General features: G+C 40.0%; 1 protein-coding gene across 1 annotated transcript; it reads right to left on the bottom strand.

Moving 5' to 3' along the window:
• Window positions 1-1,792: 1,792 nt before the first annotated feature.
• On the bottom strand, window positions 1,793-18,418 carry LOC133367583 (vomeronasal type-2 receptor 26-like). The gene is made up of 7 exons (XM_061591678.1): window positions 18,246-18,418; window positions 15,931-16,222; window positions 6,820-7,514; window positions 6,660-6,723; window positions 6,050-6,277; window positions 4,869-4,995; window positions 1,793-2,703 (listed from the first exon to the last, which is right to left on the bottom strand). Exons 1-7 carry the CDS (start codon window positions 18,416-18,418, stop codon window positions 1,793-1,795), a joined length of 2,490 nt encoding a protein of 829 aa, XP_061447662.1.
• Between the last annotated feature and the right edge of the window lie 2,374 nt (window positions 18,419-20,792).

Raw genomic sequence — 20,792 nt, 5'->3', positions numbered from 1 at the left:
TTTGCCTCTCCCTTGGTTTACACTTTTGCCATCTCCCCTTTCAACAGTCAGAGGTCTATGGGCACTGAGTACAGTCTGTCCTCTTTAGTTATTTAGTTTATTAACATATTTTAATGCTGTTTGTAAGGCCATCAGTGTGGCTTCCCCAAAAAAACACACAACAAAGCATTATTAACAGATAAGACAAACAAGAAAACAAGTGTAAGTGCTCAACGATTTAAATGTAAGAACCAAATCCAATTAAGAACAACTGTAGTTCAACCAAAGCACCTGTGGACTCATCTACTAAGGAAAATAGGTCTCCTATAACAACAAGGTCTGGCATAGCCTACATTGATCCTAGTTCTGATTCATTTTTTTCCTCACTGCCTCACTGCACTTCTTTCACCACTTGTACTCTAGCCACAGTCCAGCCTGATTCATTGCCTTTCGTTCACTGGTGTACCAAGATGCAAACCGGGATCTACAATGCTGGTGAGGGCATTCAGGGGCAACCATGTCAAGAGTTCAATTCAACTTGTTGTTCCACAGCATAACAGAAAACTCCCCCAGGGCATTCAGGAATCCAGTGGATTCCATCAATCTGCATAGGTGGACTGTTTTCATCTGTCCACCATCCCTGCAGGGGATGATCCAAGCCCTAAGTCCAAACTTCACCAGAAAGTGGTCTGATTATGACTATTGGTTGGCATCTACACAGACCATATCAAGACCATCCCTTCCTCCATCTTTAGCAAAAACCAAATCAAAGGTGTGTCCTGTCCTATGTGTTGGACCAACGCCACCTTAAGATAGACCCATGGTTGTCATGGAGGCCATGAATTCCTGAGCTGGAACACTAAAGGCAGCCTCAGGATGGATACTGAAATCACCCAGGTCTATTGTTTTGGGGTCCTCCAACAGCATAGCCCAAGATAGCTTCTGCCAGCTTGTTCAGAGAAGCTGATAGGCAGCAGGATGAATGGTACACCAGCAGCAACCCTAGTTTGCAGTCGCCTTGGCCCCACACCAGTTCATGCCCTCACAGCCAGCTCCAAGACAGAGTGGTTTCCTGGTGACAGAGATTTTTGGTCACAGCTTCCAAACTAAGGAAAGTCAACTCTGAACACAGGCTTTGGGCACAAACCTTATTATAAATTGGGTATTAGATGAAGATATTATTTGCATCCAAGCAGCTGGCAGTAAATAACAACAACAACAACATTCTGGTATTGAGACAGATGTTTTGCTACAGATTTTAGTCTTCTACTACTTTATATTATATTTTATTGTGGCATGGTTTTACTGTAATATGAAATTTTTCTTGATTACTATTGTAGACTAACAGCATATATACATATATTATTGGTGAGATCCAGATATGTCCGCCTCCTTGTGCAAATAGAACTCTACTACTGCAAGAGGACTTATAGTTTCTCCCCCCCATGCCCTGGTCTCTCCGCATCTGCTCTGGAGGCCCCCAAAACCTTCCAGAACAAATCTTGAGGTGCACAGGGAGCTGCAGCGGACATGGGAGGATGAAGAAGCCTCTACTACAAAATCTCTGCTTACTCTGTGTTGGATTTTGACATTTTTTATTTTTTTAAAAAAATGTTAAAATTTCATGTTCTAGGGGGAAAGGGGCTGATAGATTATGGGGGCAACACATGGTTATGAGGGAAAATATTTCTGTGCAGACGTTTGATCCTCATCACTACTCCAAATTGTATTTCAAAAAATGAATTCAGGGACAGGGGACTCCTAATCTTTTACTACAGAAACACACAAACACTTGGATTGCTGGAGACTGTAACTATATTCTTCCTGGATTTTTTCTTATTAGTTGTTCTCTGCAGTTCAGCTCAGGCCTCAGAATAATAATGTAACATTTTGGGGAAAATATGCAACCCAGTAAGCCACCACTAGACACTATGATGGAGAAAATCTCCACAGCTACCATGTATTTTCCTTTTGTGCTCAGGTAGGTTGGAACAAAGGATAACCAAACACTGCAAAAAACCAACATGCTGAATGTAATAAATTTGGCTTCATTGAAACTGTCAGGTAATGTCCTGGCAAAGAAAGCCAGAGTGAAGCTGACAAAGGCCAGGAAGCCCATGTAGCCCAAGACACAGTAAAACATGCACACAGACCCCTCATTACACTGCAGTACAATTTCTTCAGTAAGTGAGTGCATGTCAACATCTGGGAATGGGGGAAAGGTTGCCAACCATACAACACAAATACCAACTTGAACAAGGGAGCAGAAAAGAACAATGGAGTTGGCCAGTCGTTTCCCTACCCATTTCCTCATTTTAGATCCAGGCTTGGTGGCCATGAAAGCCAAAACCACTGTAGCAGTTTTTGCCATTATAGAAGAAACAGCCACTGAGAAGATAATGCCAAATGTAGTTTGTCGTAGGAGACATCCAAGCATCCCAGGTCTGCCAATGAATAGCAAAGGACAAAGGAAGCAGAGCAGGAGGGAGAGGAGGAGAATATAGGTGAGGTTGCAGTTGTTGGCTTTGACAATGGGGGTGTTATGATGCTTCATGAATGTTGCTAGCACCAAAACTGTAAGGACTGCAGAAGAAAAAGTCATAATGGCTAAACCAATTCCCAAAGATTCTTCATAATGCAGGAAGTTTACTGCCTTTGGAATGCATAAATCATGGGCTTCATTTGTGTAAGAATCTTCTGGGCACTGGAAACAGTTGTTCATATCTAAAAAAAATTCCTGTTAAATATTATGCTATTGTGTTCCCTTAAATATTCTGCTAATATTCCCTTAAATCTGATACAATAAAAGCATCAGTCCATTTAATTAATTTAGCATTAATTTTTGTGGGCAGTAGTGAGGTGGCTTGTTCTTAACTGCACATTATTTTGCATGCAACAGAACTGAAGTGACTAGGGACCAGATCCAAAGTTCCAGAATAGTACCCAAAGTGAATCATGAAAGGGGACTTCCACCTACTAAAATTCTTTATTTTTTTTTAAAAAAAATCCAGTCTGAATTATAATTATTTTTCCTTTGTAAAAAAATTAAAGAAAACCTCATTTATTCATTATTCTTTCCTTATTTAGCAATTTGATCAAAAACTCATTTCCTTTTTTCCTGATCAATGTTATTGGTTAAAAATCTGCAAACAATACCCCACTTTCCTCCACCAGCAGCTGACAACAGCATGGTGGGGTGGTAGGGATTAGCTATTTTCTAGTCAGTTGTGTTGCTGCTGCTTACTGGAAGATAGAAGAGGAACAGTGAGGTGGTGCTGCAAACACAGTGCAGTTGTGGTGCACATATACTAGCAGACCTCATCTGGTGCTCCTGCTAGCATATTTGCTTTGTACCAATCTTGCAGCCAGCAGCGTCACTAGTGGGAGTGCGGAGGTGTGCGGACCTCCGGCGCGCCCCCTCCCAGGTGCATGGACAGGGGGTGGCTGGTCATGTTTGTGCACACATGCGCATGCGCACATGCACACACTCACCACATGCTCCAGGCTGGTGGTGGAAGGCCCATCCCGGCTTCACTGCCAGTGAGTGGGTGCCTGCCGTCAGTCTCGCCCGCCCACCTCCGAGGAGGAGTTGGCTGTGCTGACCCGGAGCACTTCTCAGCTCCTTTGCCGGCCAATGGCGCGGGGCAGGGTGGCTCTGGGTGTCACCCCCCTCAGAGTGTCACCCGGGTGTGGTCTGCACCCTCCGCACCCCGGTAGTGACGCCCCTGCTTGCAGCTGCTTGGCCCCTCCCAGTAAGCAGTAGCAGCAGCAGCACAGGCCAACCAAAGATCAAGTGACTGCTGCTGCCCGACCATGCCATCCACTACTGCCCTCCATTATGCATTTTTTCTGTATAAAATGTATCTACTGGTATATTTTTAGATTCCAAACTATTATATTTTACCAATATATCTCTGGACACCTGATTTCTTTTGGAATACAATAGCACAAAACATGATGGCGATCATATTTTTTCTCCATATGACTCCCCCCACCCAAGAGTGATAATATATCAAGTCATGTCACCCTTGGGTGGACTTGCTACATTGCATTCAAAGCATGCAGTGTCCTGGAGCCCCATGCATTAGCACATCCTTTAAGAATTTAAGGGACATAAATCTCTTTTAGAGGAAACAGGCAGTGTTGGATCTCTTGAACCACCTTGAAGAGTTGTAAGTATTTATAGAAAAATACATTTGTATTTCTAGTGGTTGTTTTAAAGTTTTTTCCCTTTAAAAATCCACATGGAAATGACGTGGCGTGGATTGAGTCCCATTCTCATGTAAAACTGGACTTTAATGCTTCATTCCTTTCCTAGATTAAAAACAAAGAAAGAGGAGTATGGCAGGCCTGCAGGGTGCACATGATTGGTATGGTTGTTTGGATAGAACTAAGTAAAATTGATATTGTCATATTCATCACTGGTATATAAGAAGTATTATAAAAAAACTGAAATGCAAATGATATGAATAATAATACTATAAGTAATAACTGGTAAAATGCAGTAAAATAGTAACGTGTCAGAATTTCTAAACCATTGTTATGGTTTCCCTAGCAGATTTTATAGGTTGCCATGAGGCAATGCCTTGGACTTGACAAACAAAAAGTGCTGATATCCTATAATATTCAGGCTATGAGTCTCCATGGGAGCAAATAAAAAAAGTTATATGATGGTCAGTGAAGATTACTATCCCCAATGATGTGGAGCCCCCTAATGAAGATGATGATGATAATTTATTGAATATATATCCCACCCTTCCTCCCAAAGGAGCCCATCTCATGGTGTTGTCAATCTCCCCTGGAGATCTGGAATATCTCTCATGAAGACTCCAATGGATCTCATCTAATAAGTTTTATAAATCTATGCTTACAGTTCTTACATCTCTTACCATTCTGGTTTGAAATCTTGCCTTCTGGACATGAGATGCAGTCATAGCAGCAAAATGGCTCCCCCTCTTTCCTTTGTTTGCTATAACCAGGGTGACAACTGTCAGCACAAAGAGAAATGGGCAGTGCCTGGCCCAGAAATGAAAGAAGAGAATTTTATTAGTCACATTATGTTGTGGGAATGCATATTTTACTGTTCAATATGCAATTTAGCAGAATTTGTTTACACTCTAGAAGGTCTTTGGTATTCAACAGTGTATTGGTACTTTGTTAACCATAGACATGCAGCATTATTGAAACCCTCAACTACTTTGATAAATTCCTGGGTTTTAACCTAACACTTTAGCAACTAGGGGCACAATCCAAATCCCTTTTCCACCAGGCTGGGGGAAGTTGCATGCCACAGACCACCTGCCTCCTCTGCCAGGAGCCTGCTGACATCAACAGGGGACAGCCGGGGACAGCCAGCCTGGAAGATGGAGAGGGTGGAGCTGCAGGGTGGAGCTGCAGGGGGGGACTTACATGAGTTCCTTCTTGCATTGCCCTCCCCCAGGTCCCAATCCACCCAGAAACTCTGCCGGCCAAAAGGCTGGCACAGTAAAAAAAAAAAAATGGCAGTCTATGGGAAGCACTTACTCCCTGGGAGGCCTGTTCATGGGAGCCGGCTCCTCCACCACAATCCTCTCCACTGGCTCTTCGGCATTTGGATTGCTCTGCCCAAGTGGAAGGATCTCCCCACATTCTGTTCCTTTTATCATTCTACAAATTCACTCTGCCCTACATTTCATTCCATTGAATTCTAATCGGAATATGAGAAATGCTAAAATTAATGATGGAAATGTGTAATGAACAGTTTCCTTCATTTCATGTTCCTTTAGTTTGTATGTTCTATTCCATCCCAAATTACCAAGGCAGTACCAGCTCACCAGGTGGGGCAGGACCACTATATTTTCTTCCTGGTTGATGGGTGGCTATTGTTTACTGGGAGGGAGAGGGGTAGGAGTGAGATGGCAGGAGGTCAGTTAGCACAAGTGCACCACCAGGAGTACAGGATTAGCTCCACCAATGTACTTGTATCACACTGACCTCCCTACTGCTTCATTGCTCCACCTCCCAGAAAGCAGCAGGAACCTCCCATGTGGTAGCTAGCTTAGCAGCTCTGACCCACCCAGTCAGATCATACCTGGTTAAACATACGGTGCCATGTGAAGGCCATGTCATTTATAGTGAATGTTTGGTCCTCTGGAGCCTGGGGATCCACCTGTCCAACTTTCACTCTAAGAAAAGATTGGTTTGGGAATGTGACCCAGTTTATAATATCAAATCCAGCTTTCAATTCCCCATTGTGATCAAAGGAAACTCTGTCCCCAGCACTGCTGTTAAATGACATACTTCGCAGAAATTGATGGAGCTTGATAAACAAAGTAAACACAGGAGTGCAACATAATTAACTGAGATCAGGCTGCCTCTTTATGATTGTGTTCATGGTGGTACATATGCCTATGTGGCCTTACTGGCTTTTCATTACAGACTCATTACGCTACATTATCCTTTAATGCAAATTGGGGGGGAAAGTCTTAAAGGTGTAGATATGTAGAACATACCCAAGTCCAATTTGATATATGGTGACTACATCAGCTAGGATATCTGTCTGTCTGTCTGTCTATATATATATATATACACACACACACCCCTACAGGCATCTTGGTGATGCATGGACTAAATACTCTGTATATAAAAATTATCCTGAAGGATTGAAACATGAAACTATCCTGCAAGAATCAACTCATTACCTGCCATGGCTGAGCATTCAGAAGTTTCTGTCTCTCACCATCCACTCTTGTGGTGTGTTTTGACCTGGATGAAAGCATGACATGCAAAGCATGTGACACAGCATAAACAGCATTGTAGATACTGTAGCTGTGGCCAGTTATGCTCATTTCAAAAACTGACCCAGGAAGGCTCTCCATCCTCTCCTTGCCAGTGCACTTTTCATCAAACATCTTCTTCATAGCTGAGAAATGACAGAGGAAGGCCTGTTCCCAGAAGTCCTTGATGAAGCCATCTTCATTTGTCAAGAGAGGACTTCTGCTCTGAAGAAATTGTTGGAAACCTCGGATTTCATTTGTGTGAACTCTGAAGGATAAAGCACCATGGATGATGTGTATATCCCAACTCCTTTGGAAATAAAATGATATGAAATCCATCTGTGCTGTTATAATCCACACTTTTCCCTTTGGCCTAACTGTCATGTATCCCGTCTCTGAAAATTTTAACATCCATCTCAAATATATAAGAGACTCAATTTCTCCATGAAAGACCAATGTGTTAGCTTTACTCTCCATCACAATGTCAAATGTTTTCCACATCACTTGGAACAAGTGAAAATAATCCTTGAAATAAGTCATTCGGATGATTTTTTCTATGAAGTCAAAACAAATGCTATTCTTCCAGAACATGGGAAGCATGATCTGTTGAAATCTTTCTCCATTGTCATCATCCACAGCAATGATCCCAATCCATGTCCATCTGAAATGGAGAAGTAATCGCACGATCCCCATGTTCTGATGGCTTTCATTTGGGACCATATGGTAGAAGGAAATGCCTGGGAATTTATGACTCACCACTGGAGCAGAGCTATAGGTGAGCTAAATTTCAAATCCGGAAGGGGAAGAGACATGATTATTGAAAATGATATGAGAATTTCAAGATGTATATTATTTATTATTTCTTAAATTGATATCCCATCCTTCCACCTAGAAGGAGCATGATAGAAATATACTTCTAATTTTCTTAATGCTAGTTCCTAAATGTCAGCCAAACTGGATTCAGATTGTGCTGAAAGTTCTTGCATAACATTATTTGAATTAGGAATGGCCACTCCCACCCCAACATTGCTTAGTTTTTTTTTATTGCTGTTGCCTATTGATATTCTGAATGGCAGTACCAAAGCTACCTGACAGGACTGTGTGAGCCTCCCCCTCCCATGATTCACTTTGGGTACTGTTTTGGCACTTTGGATCTGACCCCTAGTCACTTCAGTTCACTTTTGGCACAGCTTGGCCTAGGGCCCCAAATCAAAAGCAATATTCTGATAACTGAAGTGCTTTCCCCCCCCACACACAGGTGCATGGAACCTACAGACATAGTAGTCCTTGAAGAGGGGATTAATCCTCCTAAATTTCAGATAAGTAGATATACAAATGACCCACAATTAATAAAACACTGTGGACAAAATTAGAGGAAGGGTAAAGATAGCAATACTACCTAGGAAGCTAAGAATTGAAGGCTAATAACTAACTTAAAAGTATATGTTACTATTAAATGACACAAGCAAGAATACACACAAACACATGGTAGCATCATTTTGAATTGGATACAGTTGTAAATAAAATGGATAGGCTATGGTCAAACTAAAGTGGGGATTGGCACTGCCTATGTAACTATCCTAACTGAAGACTGTGATGCTTCACTATGTATATATTATGATATTTATGTAGAGGTTAGTATTAGGTTATATATTGTAAGTATTAGTAAAGGGAGGAGATGAGTAAGATGGAATGTTGATGAATGCTGTGTGTGATTGGTTGAGAGAATTGGCAATGGTTGGTTTTTATTTGAGAAATGACAGTTGACAGATAAACTTGAAAGGGATAGGGTTGGAAGGGTTGTAGTAGTGGGTAGTGAGGCAGGGTTGTACTTATAGTATTAAAGGAACTTAGTAAGCATACTTTCTATGAACTGAACAACAACAATCTGTAACCACACTCTTGAGAAACTGAGTTAAAAATATTCTTGTTTTATTCATATCTTCTGTTAAATAAATATGTTGGTTTTAAAAGATACGTCTGGTCTTGGCCAGCTAGCACAAAAAATGCAAGTGTTGGCAAAACATAAACAAAGGTGTAAACAAGTATCAAATTGTGGCAGCTGAGTTTACTCTAGAGAGTAACTGTAACAGGTCACAGCAGACCAGTCCAGGGCTGTGATCTTTTAGAGATAAACATGGAGGTGGGGGGGATGAGGCTTGAATGTGTACCTGGACAGTTGTTAGCAAATACTGTGGGTGGAGAATAAAGCAAGTCCTTAACAGCAGCATTGTTATAGAGTATGTGACTGAAAAAAATGTCTCTTTCTGCTGCAGGCTGAGTGACACCAAGTGGGAGTGTGACAAAGACTAACAATATAAGTAATTAAAGGAGTAAACCTACATTGAGGAAGCCTGCATAATTAAAAAGTACACCAAATCCTAACTCCTTTCAGGAGCCACTGGGAGGGGAGAATGCTGGCTGAGCCAGCTTAGCTGGGCAGAGAGAAAATAAAATAAAATAGACCACATGACTAAGCTGAATGGATGTAAGATATGGCATGTCAAAGCTCCTCAAGTCCTGCCTCACCACACCCACTGAATGGCCCTTTTCAGAAGGAAATCACCCTGTGCTTTATAGATTACAACAAAGCCTTTGATTGTGTAGATCATGAAAAACTATGGAATGCTTTAAAAGAAATGGAGGTGCCACAGCATCTGATTGTTCTGATGCACAGCCTATACTCTGGACAAGAGGCTACTGTAAGGACAGAATATGGAGAAACCAATTGGTTCCCTGTCAGAAAGGGGGTGGGTCAGGGGTTATTTTATCACCCTATTTGTTTAATCTATTTGCAGAACATATCATATGGAAAGCAGGATTGGACCAAAATGAAGGAGGTGTGAAAATTGGAGGGAGAAATATCAATAATTTAAGATATGCAGACAATACCATACTACTAGCAGAAACCAGTAATGATTTGAAATGAATGCTGATGAAAGTTAAAGAGGAAAGCACAAAAGCAGGAATACAGCTCAACATCAAGAAGACTATAGTAATGGACTTCCGGGAAGGGTGACTTCGCTTGTGCCTGCTTTTGAGACGGGCTCCCGCCTCAAAAGAAGCTTATTCAGATATAAATCAGTCAGAACATTTTTTTTTGACTGATGAAATTTCTCCCGGGCAGGGAGAAACGTAGAGATCAACCTCAAAAGCCTGTTTTTGTTGGGAGGACTGGATTTCATTAATTTATGAGAAAAGGTCCAGCCAGCAATGCCGGATGGACTTCCGAACAAGCTCTATCTGATTAATGCGATACGTTTATCTTTTCTTCAAAGAGAAAACGGACTAACAGGCAAGCACCCTTCTTTCTATTCTTTTTTTTACTTGGTTTAAATTGTTGCAGCAAAAAGAGATTTGTCAAATGAATCAGCTTTAAAGAACTTCTGGGTGAGCTATAACTCTTCTCTGTTATTCATGAAATTAACAGCTTATCTCTGTTTCTATTGCAAAAAGCTGTCCTGGAAGTGCATTCTAAAGATATAAACAGAAGAGGGATTTCTATTCCGAGGAACATTATATTGTCTGGGACTATTCTCTTTTTGGTCTATTTTATTTTGACGAATCTGCTTCTTCACGACGCCACTAACTGTTTTGATGCTGGGAACTAAATTTGTTTTGTGTTCTTGAACATAGAGAGATAAGGCAGGCTGCTCTGTTTATACTGTGATGTCATCAAGCCTGGAATATTAACCCAATTGTTGCTGAAATAAGAAGTGGTTCTTCTTTATTTTTGTTTTGTTTTGTTTTCGTGGTTTTAAAAATGGCAATCAAGAAAGTGGCTGAGAATCTGGAAGTAATTATGTTTCAGAAAATAATGGATGAGATTGAGATAACGAAACAAACCCTGCGACAGGGCAGTAAGGAGCTGAAAATTGAACTGAGCAAAATGACGCAGGAGCTTAAAGAAATAGGGGATCCTGTGAGAGAGGAGAATGAGATCAGAGATGAGAAAAGAAAAAATAAAGGGAAGATACAAGCCCTGGAGATTGGAACAAATGTGGAATTGGAAAAAGATCTGGAGTTTATGGATATTAGAAATAAAATCTACTGTTTGGAATTTAACGTTATCTCTGAAGAAATTAATGAAGATATTAGAGATAAAGTTATCAATGGCTTGGATAATCTTCTGGACTGGAATGACGTGATGGAGCTTGATATAGAGAAAATCTATGGAATTAACTGCAGCCATGTGACAATGGAAAAACTCTCAAGAGATGAGCCAGTGCATTTTGTAAAAAAGAAGAACACAGATATGACTTTACAACAGTATTTCAGCAACTTATTCAGAATGGATGGCAAGAAAATATTTGGGATAGAGGAAATTCCCATCAGACTCTTATTATATGACTATGGCTATGACAGCAAGATTATTATGGAATACTGATAATGGAAGATTGGACACTGAAATTACTGGACTTAACAGGACTATTGAAGATGGAAGATGGAATTAATATGGATAATGGAATAATGGCTATTGAAATTATTGGACCTAACAGATTTTGATGAGATGGATTAATCGATATGTTTATTTGGACTATGGTTATGACAATAAGATTATTATAATTATTAACGAGATGGATTAATCGACATGTTTATTTGGAGAAAAATTGATAGATATATTTCTTAAAGAATTGAAACCTCTCTTTGACTTTTTGTGGAAAGAATAAAGTAATGTTTATGAGATTTGATGATTAATTAAGATAACTACTGGAGGAAAGTGATTTTATAATATAATTTAAGAGACAGGATTGTTATATATTGTAGACCTACAACTGATTTGATCTGCGACAAATGGGAAGTCAACATTTTATTTTTTTGTTTAATCATTTTTGTTTTGTTTTGTTTTTTGTCTTTGAATGTTTTATGATTTTGTTTTGTATGTTTTATGAAAATTTGAATAAAAATTATTGTTAAAAAAAAAGAAGACTATAGTAATGACAACAAATGATTTATGTAACTTTGAAGTTGACAATGAGGACATTGAGCCTGTCAAGGATTATCAATGCCTCAGCACAGTCATTAACTAAAATGGAGACCATAGTCAAGAAATCAGAAGAAGGCTAGGACTGTGGAGGGCAGCTATGAGAGAACTAGAAAAGGTCCCCAAATGCAAAGATGTATCACTGAATACTAAAGTCAGGATCATTCAGACGATGGTGTTCCCAATCTCTATGTATGGATGTGAAAGTTGGACAGTGAGAAAAATAGATAAGAGAAAGATCAACTCATTTGAAATGTGGTGTTGGAGGAGAGCTTTGTGCATACCGTGTGAAAAAGACAAATAATTGGGTGTTAGAACAAATTAAACCAGAACTATCACTAGAAGCTAAAATTGTGAAACTGAGGTTATCATACTTGGGAGACATAATGAGAAGACCTGATTCACTAGAAAAGACAATAAGAAAAATAGAAGGGATCAGAAAAAGAGGAAGGCCAAACAAGAGATGGATTGATTCCATAAAGAAAGCCACAGACCTGAACTTACAAGAACTAAATAGGGTGGTTCATGACAGATGCTCTTGGAGGTCACTGATTCATAGGGTTGCCATAAGTTGTAATCGACATGAAGGCACATAACAACAACAATACACCAGCAAAATTTATATTGGTCTCGGCTGAGTCACACCTGAGCAAGGATGAGGGAATATCTATAGAATTGTGCCATAAAACACAGTCAAGAGGCAACTCTATCTATCTATCTATCTATCTATCTATCTATCTATCTATCTATCTATCTATCTATCTATCTATCTATCTATCTATCTATCTATCTATCTATCTATCTATCTATCTATCTATCTATCTATCTTAGAACAGTGTTATTCAACTCTGGGTCTCCAGATGTTGGACTGCAACTGAGTACCCAAGACTGAAGAACAGTATATTAGAGGAAGGTACTGGGATGGATTAGGAAGGATGGGAAAGAACTGAGTAAAAAGAAAAAGGTAGAAAATTGGGTTTAATTGTCTTTTCTATCATTTTGGAGTTGGGCTATCTGGTTTAAATCATAGGGTTTTTCTAAACTCTGAATGTCAGCAGAAGGGTGGAGGACTCACTTTAAACAGATTCACTTCATGTTCCCTTTTGTAAAAATTATGTTCCCCCTAAGTAATATTCCTTATGAGTAAGGTATAGTAATATGCACAGCTCTTTGATCAATTCCATTTTAACAATACGATTATGTAATACAAACAAATATTTGTTGGCCATGTATAATTCTCACAATGCCTCTAACATTATTAAATATAACTCTTAGCTGGACCAACAGAAACATTTTTTTTCCATCTGAAGAAGTCCTTCGTTTGGAGGAAACTTATCTGGATCCACATTTCAGTATTGAGTCCCTGGATTGGAAAAACAAAACAAAACACAGGCTATGCTTCCCCCCCTTTTTTGCCATTGTTTTTTCTAGCAAAAAAGAACAATTTCAGAGGGATGACATTTTCTCAAAAAGTGCAGCAATTATCCAAGGGGGAGAATCTCCTTTTCCTGTGGAATCAAAAGATATCAAAATATGTAATTTGTCCCTAAACTCAGCCTCCATGCCAATATGGCCAATGGAACACCATTTTTTGTGACCAAGAGGGAACCAGGAAATTACAGGCTAGTTAGATTAAAGTCTGTTCTGGGAAAACTGAGAGGAAGCAGTATTCAAGATAGAATGAACAAGCAGGCAGAAGAACTAATCTTGCTGGGAAAAAATAAGCTTGGCTACTACAAGAGTAACTCTGGTCTAACTAACCTTTTCTTATTTTGAAACAGTACAGTTCTTTCAAAAAGCATGTTATAAAGACTCTGGATTAAGTTTATCAATCATAGATTAAGTTTATCAGTCATGGAATAATAGATTATAAATTACTCTTATAGATTACTAAGTAGTTAAAGAACAGGAGAGAGTAAGAATAAATGGGCAGTTTTCATAATGGAAAAAGGTAAGAAATATGTTTTCCCAAGGTTCAGTACTGGGACCTGAGCTTTGTAACTATCAACTATATTGATTAGTACTGAGATCTGGAGTTAGGTGTGAAAAGTGAGATGGCCAAATTTGCTGATGACACCAAACTCTTCAGGTGGCAGAAACAAAAAAGGGATTGTGAAGAGTTCCAAAAGAACTTATCCAGACTAGCTGAATGGAGATTGAAATGGAAAATGTTATTCAATGTAAGCAGGAGTAAAGTGGGGCAAAACTGGAAAGGACTGGCTCAGAAAGATATTGTGGTGTTCAAATTGACAGCTTGATTAAAATGTTAACCCATTTGGGGGTAGCTGTGAAAAATATGAATTCCATGTTAGGTGTCATTAGGAAAGGGATTAAGAATTAAATTGCCAATATCATTAATCTATTATATAGATCTATAGTGTGACTGCACTTGGGATACTGTGTGCTGTTGCCGCACCACATAAAGGATATTGTACAGCTTGAAAAAATTCAGAAAATGGCAAGCAAAATGATCAAGGGGCTGAAGCAACTCCTCTGTGCGAAAATAAGACATTATTTGTGGCTTTTTAGTTTAGAAAAAAAAGTGAAGATGGGGTAGGGAAAGGCATGATGGAGTTGTATGCAATTATGCATGGTACTGAGAAAGTGGACAGAGAAGGTTTTCTCCCTCATCCACAATAGTAGAACTTGGGGTCATGCAATGAAGCTGAATGTTGAAAGATTCAGGACAGACCAAAAAAAAAACTTTTTCGCACAGCACATCAGTAAACTATGGCGTTTGCTACCACAAGATGTAGTGATGGCCACAAACCTAGATGGCTTTAAAAGGGAATTTAGACAAATTAATGGAAGATAAGCCTATCAATGCCTTCTAGTCATGATGGATATATATTATCTCTAGCTGGTATACCTCATAATCCCAGTTGCCAGTTAGTACAAGTGTGGAGAGTGGTGTTGAGCTGATGTCTTGCTTAGAGCCTTCACACATAGATCTAGTTAGATTAGAATGCTGGACTAGATGGGTCTTTGGTGTGATGCTGCAGGGCTCTTTTCACATTCTTGAGAGAGAAGTAGGAATCATGCCACTTTAATGGAGATGATATGCTTCAGGACCTTCCCATTCTCCTCTTAAATCACTTGTCAAGAGAAGGGAAGTGTCACCCTGCTGTTGGAGCTATTTCTAAAGAAGTCAAAGGGCATAGCTGAGTAGTACATCATCTGCTTTGCATGCACATGGCCCCAGGTTCAATATCCACTATTTCCAGGTAGGGCTGGGACAGAAACTGTGCCTGAAATCATGGAGAGCTGTAGCCAGACAGTATAGTCAATACTGACCTAGATAGATTAATAGTCTATTTGGTTAATTTCAGTTTCCTATGTTCTTAATGACTACTTTAGAGCTAATTCAAAAATACCTCCCAATCTTTGTGGCTCCATTCCCAAGGCTGTGAAACTACAGACATTTTGTTAATTTCATTTTTTTCCAGGGGAGAAGAGAAACAAAACATAGGTGAGTGTGGAGGACTTACTAGAAAAACAGTAGGAATTTCTTTTTAAATAAATAAATAAATCATACTTCTTTCAATTGCTCTGCCACACAGCAGTGATATGCTTCAGTATGCTTCTGAATACCAGTTGTGGGAAACCACAGGAGGAGGGAGTGCTCTTGTGCTCATGTCCTGCTTGCGGGTTTCCCACAGGTATCTTGACCATTGTGAGAATGGTATGCTGGACTAGATGGGCTGTTGGCCTGATCCAGCAGGCTCCTCTTATGTTCTTATGTTCTCTGATAATTGGCAGCTCTCGGGGTATTTTGCAATTAGAAAAGTGACAAGGAAATGAACCAAAAAGTGTGGGATGAAGAAAAAAAGATTAATGGGAAGATGTGAAAACACTCCACAACCAAAATCAGGCTGAATGCACATTGTCATATAGCCACCCCAGAAACATATCAGAACAAATGATCAGTAAAGATTGGATATAGTCTAAGAATTGTGTGAGCTTTGTGCAAGCAGATCAGGATGAATGCTGAATAAACAGGTCATCAGGAGGAGCCCTTAGCTCTCATCTTAGAAGAAGGAGACAATTCACATTAAAACAAATTTTATAAGCCTTTGCAAATCATGTAAGGTAAAGTTGTGGTTCTTAGTTCAATCCATATCAGGAACTACCTGATTATTACACACGTAACCCTACCTGTCTCCAAACAACAAAAACACTTCTTACATTCCATTTTATATATACATAGCCTACCTGTGGAATATTGTAGACCCCTAAGATGGTAGCAATATGGAGAGAAGTTTCAGATTCAAGTCCCCCAATGACTGCAAGCAGATTGTTCCAAGTGTCACACTTGTAGTTGGGGACAAGTCTTCTGCCTATGCAGAGAAGTTTCAAGGTTGCATGATAGGTCTGTTTTGTGTTGAAATTGGTGTCATAGATGTGGAAGCCCAAGGTGACATTGGGTAAAATCTGGTTGTTTTCGTTGATCTCCTTTACAGCAAATACCAAGGCCAGGACATGCTGGTAGTTCTTAGTCAGTACACTGCAATAATAGTCACATGTGAGGTAACAGAAAATGTCTCTACAGTGTGTAGAGTGTGCTGTGTTTGATCAATGCTGACTTCACTATCCATGTTAAACACATTAGTCTTATTACATATATTGTGATAAAATGACAGCTATGGCCCCCAATACTTGGAAGTATACAGAATGTTTGAAGAGGAGCTATACATCCATTCAGCTATTTCTCTTTTTCCCCAAATGGGTTTAGGATGAGCTGCTAAGAACATAACCTGCGGGATCAGGCTAATGGTCCAACTAGTCCAGCATCCTGTTCTTACAGTGGCCAGCTAGTTACCTATGGAAAGCTCACAAGCAGAATTTGAGTACAACAGCACTCTCTCCTGCAGTTTCTGGCAACTGCTATTCAGAAGCATGCTGCCTCCAACCACAGAGGTAGAGCCTAGCCATCATGGCTAGCAGACATCATAGTCTAATCCTCCATGAATTTGTCTAGTCCTATTTTATTCAGGTTGGTGGCCATCACTGCCTCCCATGGCAGTGAAGTCCCTAGTTTAAATATGCACTGTTTGAAGAAGTAGTTTGTTTTGTCCACCCTGAATCTTCCAACATTTAGCTTCATTGGATGCCCATGAATTCCAGTGTTATGAGAGAGTGAGAAAAAACTTTTCTCTATTCACTGTCTCCATGTCATGCACAATATTATACACTTCTATCATGTCACTTTTACTGACTTTAAAAAGACCCAAATAGTGAAAAAAACACATTTCCTCATAGTGGTGTTCTTACATCTCATTGATACTTTCAGTTGGCCCTTTTCTGAATTTTTCCAACTCTACAATGTTCTTTTCAATGTGAGACAACCAGAACTCTACATAGCATTCCAAATGTGGTTGTTATGAGGAGGTAGGTCATAAAGGTTAGATAGATTTAGATACAATAGATTTACAACAGATTTAGATACAACTGGTTCCAGGCTATTGTCTGAAGGCACATGAGGCCAGCACCCTGCCGAAGCTGAGCAGGGTCAGGTCTGGCTAATGCCTGGATGGAAGACTGCCTGGGAATCATATGTAAGCCACCTTGGGTTTCTATCATGAAAGAAAATGGAAATCAACTGCCTTCAAGTCGATCCCAACTTATGACGACCCTATCAATAGGGTTTTCACGGTAAGTGGTATTCAGGGGTGGTTTACCATTGCCTTCCTCTGATCATGTAAGAAAGGTGGGGTATAGATATAATAAATAAATGTATAGTTTTTTGTTGATTCCACAAATAAGGATGAATGAACTAACCCAGGATCTGTATCAATTTCCTGATTCAACACTGACATCTATATTTCAAAATTAAAATGATTATTGCAAGTTACAAAATATTTCATTCCAGTTATAATTTCATATGTTCTTCCAGGGAAGAGTTCTTCAATGGGTAAAACAGATGAAAAAAACAGGTCCCACCCCTGCCATAAATTCTCTCTCTCTCTCTATTTCATACACACCCACCCCTTCTGTCAACTGAGTGTACACTCTAGAACACACCTACAAAATTTTATGCAATGCTTACGAGTTCTGTGGTAGAGAAATGGTGGATCCTTAGTGGATTACATGTATGGAATGTATTCCTTGAAGGGAGAAAGTTGTTCAAGAAACCAGAAAAATGTGGCATGCAGTGATATATCAGTTACATATACTGGCATTTACTAAATGATATTTGTGATAAGCTACAGAATACTTCAAAATATCAACAGTTAACATCACATATTGTAGAGTGTTCAATGCAGATATAAAATATTCAGAAAATATTCGGAAACACTCCTGTGTTGTTTTGATTTGTTTAAAAAAATCTGGATAAGACTCAGCAACAACATTATCTCTCTCTCTCTCTCTCTCTCTCTCTCTCTCTCCCTCTCCCTCTCCCTCTCTCTCTCTCCCTCCCTCTCTCTCTCTCTCTCTCTCTCCATATATACTTAATCAGATACAATTAATGTGAATAAAATATGTACCCTTCAGTTGTACAAAGTGAGGGTCTGTATATGTGGACTTACAGAGGCTCATCAATCACTGCCTTGTTAGGGTGCTCCTGGAAAGAAGTCGGCTCTGAAAGAATAAGTGCTTGTGACACAATTCCACCAACAATGAGATCTCCTGGTTTATAATATTTATGAGGAATTAGAAGAGGATCACTGATGGTGCACTTAGCAGAATATGTATAGCACATCATGGAAGGCAGGAGAAACAGTGTCAATGCCACCAGTGAAAACATACTAAAAGCAAATTTCTGCTTAGCTTCAGATTTCCCTTTTAAGAATCACTTTGCTAAAAACTAACTGATGGACCTCTCATTATGTTTCTTCTTCTTCTTTTGTCTGCAGTAAATAAACCTGCACAGACACTGAGAAAGCCATAATCATATCAGATATCAGACTGATAGGGCCATGTCTGTCTCTTATCCTCAGCACCAAAACTGAATGCGATGTGGCACCAAAACTGAATATGATATAGCATATTTATGTCATAGCCTACATAGACATCATTACTAATTTTGCTAGCAACCACTACAACTCTCTAGAGATTTTGAAAAGCAGCCAGGTTTTGATAATTATAGGTCAAACATACACTTAAAATTGGGATTTATTTATATAGTACAGCTGAAGGAAAGCTGTTTGCTACATTTTAGTAGGATGCCAGAGAACACATGGACTTGCAATAACACTCCACCAGAAAACGATAACAGAAAAAGCAAAACCTAACACTTGTGATGTCACAAAAAATCATATAGGGCTATGCATGTACAGTAGGGCCCCATTCATATGGCGGGTTACATTCCAGACCCCCGCCTGAAAGCAAAACCCGCTGAAAAGCAGAACTCATTCAATAGAATGGTGCCCAATGCCCAAAAAACACTGTAAAAGCAGAACAAACACTGTATGAGTGGGGCCTTACTCTAATTGAAAGCCTCCGTATTAGCAGAACACCGAAAAGTGGGGCACCGAAAAGCGGGTCCCTACGGTAACAATACTGATCCATTTCTGAGAACAGAGTGGGTAGCACAGCCCGCCTTGAGTGACAGCCTAACCAGAATATTTGCATCATTACAGCTAGGTGGGGATACTGTGGTTCTGGATTAGGGTTGCCAGGTTCATGGCCTGAGACTTATCCTGTATCTTTAGGAGAAGAGAAAGTCAGCCAAGTGCAGGTGTTCTTGCAACACTGTAATGGGAAAAACCACAAAGTGGAATTCTCCCTTCCCCCTGCACAACCAAGAGGTCTTCTGTATCTTTAAAAGTTATGCCTAGGTAAGGGAAAATTCCACCTTGTGCTTTTTCCCATTACAGTGTTGCAAGAACACCTGCACTTGGCTGACTTTCTCTTCTCCTAAAGATACAGGATCAGTCTCAGGTCCTGAACCTGGCAACCCAATTCTGGATATTGGTGGACTCCATCTTCCATTAGCTCTAGCCAGCATGGTTAAAGATCAAGGATGATGGAAGTTGTAGTCCAATAACAGTTAGAGCAAGGTGGAGTACCTCTCTGGCCCAGTGGGCCAGATCTGTATCTTGCCCTTGGGAGGGGCAACTTTAACAAGTGGGTGGGGACCCACCTGTCAATCATCTGATAAAATGATGACATCAAGTCTATAAATGAGAGGTCACACCCACCTGTCAAAGTTGACATGCAGGTTTGCCAGCATGTTGATCAGCTGAGCAGACAGATTAATCCTGATGGCTGCAGGGGTATGCTTTGCCAGCGTATTCACCGCAGGGAATTCTCTGGTAAAGCAGCACACATCAACCTTACCCTGGAATGCTGAGCTGAGGGGGCCACCAAGGTGAATTGAAGGGGCCATCAAGCTGAGCTCAGTGGCTCATTTCATTTTTAAATGTACTAGAGTAGGGTAGCAAAATGCAAGTGTTTGCAACCTTTTTTTCAAGGTTGCACAGGTTGTTTGGATACTAACTACAAAATGCCCTTCCTTTAATTACCTTTAAAGTATGTTTCTTTTTCATTTAAAACCTGGATGTAATTTGCTCTAGGTAAAATCATTGAACACAGCTTTCTGTTGAGGCAACATTACTGAGTAGGGTTGCCAGGTATATGGCCTGAGACTGATCCTGTATCTTTAGGAGAAGAGAAAGTCAGCCAAGTGCAGGTGTTCTTGCAACTATGTAATGGGAAAAACCACAGGCCTGGCCTGGCAATCAAGAGGTCTTCTGTATCTTTAAAAGTTGTGCCGGGGGAAGGGAATTCTACCTTGTGGTTTTTCCCATTACAGTGTTGCAAGAACACTTGCACAGTTTCAGAACAAGAACCTGGCAACCCTATTACTGAGCACTTAGTACTCCCAATACTGGTCTGTAGACTTTGGGGGCAAATGGGGGTACAACCCCCCATAGAGCTGTGATTCCCCCCTTATTTTTTTGGAAATTGTCTTCTTTTTAATTTGTGGCATGACAGACAACCATAACCTACATTTAAAGAATGATAGCTTGTTTTAAAAACAGGAGCAATTTAAGAATAGGATCCTCTGAAAAATTCAGTGAATGAGGCGGGTGAGTGCCCAACAAAAGCCTCATCTGGAAGAGCCCCCAAAA

The sequence above is a fragment of the Rhineura floridana genome, chromosome 11 (genome assembly GCF_030035675.1).
Source record: "Rhineura floridana isolate rRhiFlo1 chromosome 11, rRhiFlo1.hap2, whole genome shotgun sequence".
NCBI classification, from domain to species: domain Eukaryota; kingdom Metazoa; phylum Chordata; class Lepidosauria; order Squamata; family Rhineuridae; genus Rhineura; species Rhineura floridana.
Note: the sequence above shows the minus strand (reverse complement) of the source record. Positions and strands in the feature narration are given on the sequence as shown.

What these genes read in the sequence shown, in the direction of transcription:
- LOC133367583 (XM_061591678.1), bottom strand. Translation starts at nt 18,418, where the DNA reads ATGTGCTATACATATTCTGCTAAGTGCACCATCAGTGATCCTCTTCTA. An exon ending in GCAGTGATTGATGAGCCTCT is followed by an intron (nt 16,223 to 18,245) that starts GTAAGTCCACAT and finishes CTATTATTGCAG; the next exon opens with TGTACTGACTAAGAACTACC. An exon ending in CAAGATTTCAAACCAGAATG is followed by an intron (nt 2,704 to 4,868) that starts GTAAGAGATGTA and finishes AATTTTTTTTAG; the next exon opens with ATATGAACAACTGTTTCCAG.